Source organism: Trypanosoma grayi, assembly GCF_000691245.1.
Source record: "Trypanosoma grayi strain ANR4 Tgr_1446_V1, whole genome shotgun sequence".
NCBI classification, from domain to species: Eukaryota; Euglenozoa; class Kinetoplastea; order Trypanosomatida; family Trypanosomatidae; genus Trypanosoma; species Trypanosoma grayi.
In genome coordinates, this window is record NW_008827064.1 from 1 (window position 1) to 3,321 (window position 3,321).

Sequence of the window (3,321 nt, forward strand, 5' to 3'; positions counted from 1 at the left end):
CTTTGGCCGGCTCCTTCATATCCTTGTCCGCCTCCCTCCATCCCTGTAGCGGTGCCACCATCTCCCTCTCTCTCTCTCTCTCTTCTGCCGCCGGCTCTCAGCCCGCAGACAGGAAAGGAGGAGGGAGGGGTGGGTGGGAGTGTGGGGAAAACAAAAAGACAAGATGACTTACAATATTTGTACGAGACTCGTGCCATGATTGATGAGCGTGCTGCCAATGTGGGCTCTCCTCCTTATGCCTTTCTCCCATTTTTTTTTTGCTTTTTTATTTCGCTGTCTCGGAAAGCCTACCAACATCCCACCGCCGGCTCCTATTCCCGCAGCTGCTCCTCCCGAGGTTAGAGCAATTGCCGATGAGGAAGAAGACACCGGCCTTCAGCGCAACTGTTGTCCCGCCGCAACCTCGGCGGGAGACCACGCTCTCTGACGCGGAGCTTCGGCGGGTGTTTGCTATCCTCCGCTTCATTGCACAGCGCCCAGCGCCTAATGACGGCAGCAGCAGCAGCAACAGCGGCAGCGGCGGTGACGCCAACGACAGCCAGTGCGCAGACGCTGCCAATCCGGGTGCGGTAAAGGCGCCCAGCAAGAAGACCGCCAACAAGCCGCACATCCCTGAGAGTGTGGCTGAGCCACTTGAGAAATTCCGCATGTCGGTAACAAACTTGTCGGTACAGGCGGAGGAGATCCAGCAGGCCCGCGTGTCACTCTGCACCGTGCTGCTGCAGACCTATCCGAACGATGCGGCCGAGGTGGAGTGGCTGTGTGGTCGTGACATGTTTGCCGAGGACCCGCGAGCAGAGTCTCTGCCGGGATTCATGCGAAACGATGTGTACGCACTGCAGGCAATGCACGAAATCCTACCGGGGCTGTACGTCGGCTCGTACCACCCAGCATCAGATAAGGCCAACCTTCAGAGCCACAATATCACTCATGTGCTCTGTTGTATCAACGTGACACCGCGGTTCCCGCAGGACTTCGAATATATGACGCTCCCTGCAGATGACGCGCCAGGGTACAACATCGCGAAGTTTTTCCCCCAAACATTTGACTTTGTTGAGAACGCACTCAATAAGCATTCTGCGATACTGGTACACTGCGGTGCCGGTATCTCTCGTGCCCCAACAATCACCGCTGCGTATCTTATTAGAAAATTGCGCATTACGGCTGCTGCCGCCATTGCATTTATTCAGCGGAGGCGCCGCGTGGCCTCGCCCAATACGGGTTTCCGCCAGCAGCTTCGCACGTATCAGGAGAAGCTTGATATTTAGGGTTAGGGGACTTCGTTGCTGTGTAAGTGTGGGGGTCTGAGGGAGAACAATGGAACGTGCATGCCGAATGCTTGCAATGAATTGTTCCCTGCTTTCTACTTATTTGATTAACCGCATGTATCGCTAAGCGTGTTGATGAGTGCTATTTTACTTTTTCCCTCCCGAGTGCCTTTCTTCTCTGTTATGCCTGCCCCTATCACTAGAGGGCTTCATAATCTCTTTCCTCGAACCTCTGCGCCTTTCCTCCCGTGTTGTGTGTGCCTCTCTAGGGGAAAAGAAAAGAAGTAAGTGACCCACTGCGACAATGCTCGGCTCCGGCAAAAGCAGCGGCGTGGTGAATGAGGCCACCAACCTCAAAGCCAACGAAAACTTGACCTCCGCCATTGAGCAGATGGGCACAAAGGAGTACATGCGCAGCCGCGACCTGAACGATGTTGTGCCGACGCACCGCCGACAGGTGGAGGCAAAGCCGCGCAATGGCAATCTGCCCGTCTACGACCCTGCCGCGGAGAAGACACAGGAGCGGCAGGAGCGTGGCGCCGAGCACGAGGAGGACCGCGCCGGCGAAGACAACGACGACGAGCTGATGGAGCTGCGCCGGAGACGCATGGTGCAGATGCGGCGCATGCACGCCAAGGAGGCGGAGTGGCGACAGAAGCAGCACGGCCAGTACAGGGAGATATCGCAGGATGAATTCTTCAACATCGTGGTGCGGGAGAAGGGCGGAAGCGATGATGTGTGCGTGCACTTCTACCACAAGGACTTCGAGACGTGCCGCGTGATGGACAGCCGCCTGCAGGAGTTGGCGCAGACGATGCTCTTCGTAAAGTTCGTGAAGATTGACGCGGAGAAGTCGCCGTTCCTCGTGGAGCGCCTCCGCATCAGCACACTTCCGTGCTGCGTGCTCTTTCACAACGATGTGGCGGTCGACCGCATTTACGGCTTCGACGGCTGCATGTCGGAGGACGGCGTGCTCGACGCGGCGCTGCTGCGTGAACGCATCATCCGCGCCGTCAACCCGGCGGAGTTGGACGAATAAACCCCGGCGCCACGCGAGCGCAAACATGTGGAGGATAGACAGACGCGCACGCCCACCCACAAACACACAGACACTTGGAATGAGGCAGGGTGAGTGAAGAAACGTGCGTGCGGTGATGCGGAGGCGAAATAAATCCGCGCGCACCCACATACACGAACACAACCCTTCCTTATTATAAACACCTGCAGCGTGGTAAGGTTGCGGTGGGGTGTTTATGCCTGGCGTGAGTGCTGTCTCTCCTCACCTCCCCCTTTTCTTTCTCTCGCGCATCTGCGAAGACGATTCGCTCGCCCTTTTCTCCCCCCCCCTTGTTTCTTCCTGCCACTGCGCTCCCGCGTCGTAAAAAGACGACAACGCGGGCAAAGGAACACATAGGAGAAACAATAAGAAAGGGAAACGACGCCCACAAGGGACTCTGAGACGGCAATGGAACGCGTGATGCGGCGTCTTCTGCCTGTTGTGGTGATGGTTGGCTTCCTGCTCTCCAGCTACGCCTACTACGTGGAGCAGCGCTTCGCCAGGGCGCAGGAGCTTGGCCTGACGTACCGCGCATACTGCGACGCTGGCGTCTTCTCCTGCACGCGCGTCTTCGCCTCCGAGTACGGCGCGCTCACCCAGCTCCTCGGCCTCCCACGTGTGTCGAACGCGGCGCTGGGGATGCTCTACTACCTCACAGAGCTCGTCGCCTGCAGACAGCCGGCGCTGCTTTTCATGATGAGCGCGGCGAGCTGCATTGCGTCGGTGGGCCTCTTCTTTGTCTTGACAGTCATCCTGCACGACCTCTGCGTGGTGTGCTGCTCCACCTACATCGTGAACCTTATCACTTGCTTCGGCGCTTGGCGGCTGTGGAAGCAAGCGAGGGCGGAAAAACAACCCGGGACGACGCGGGGTGTAAAACAACAAGAACAAAAAACGGAATAATGACAACGGAGTGACGAACAAGGAAGGAAGTGGTGGCTATTGAGTTGCGTGCTGACCTGTTGGCCTTTGTTTTTGCCCTCCTCCCCCCCCCCC

General features: G+C 57.7%; 3 protein-coding genes across 3 annotated transcripts; all 3 read left to right on the plus strand.

Moving 5' to 3' along the window:
- Positions 1-353: 353 nt before the first annotated feature.
- On the plus strand, positions 354-1,268 carry DQ04_14461000 (dual specificity protein phosphatase; the record flags this gene model as incomplete). Its single annotated transcript, XM_009317140.1, has 1 exon — positions 354-1,268. One exon carries the CDS (start codon positions 354-356, stop codon positions 1,266-1,268), a length of 915 nt encoding a protein of 304 aa, XP_009315415.1.
- A 304-nt stretch (positions 1,269-1,572) lies between these two features.
- Positions 1,573-2,307, plus strand: DQ04_14461010 (Thioredoxin domain-containing protein; the record flags this gene model as incomplete). Its single annotated transcript, XM_009317141.1, has 1 exon — positions 1,573-2,307. One exon carries the CDS (start codon positions 1,573-1,575, stop codon positions 2,305-2,307), a length of 735 nt encoding a protein of 244 aa, XP_009315416.1.
- Positions 2,308-2,733: 426 nt separating this feature from the next.
- On the plus strand, positions 2,734-3,228 carry DQ04_14461020 (vitamin-K-epoxide reductase (warfarin-sensitive); the record flags this gene model as incomplete). Its single annotated transcript, XM_009317142.1, has 1 exon — positions 2,734-3,228. The coding sequence occupies one exon, from the start codon at positions 2,734-2,736 to the stop codon at positions 3,226-3,228; it is 495 nt and encodes a 164-aa protein (XP_009315417.1).
- Between the last annotated feature and the right edge of the window lie 93 nt (positions 3,229-3,321).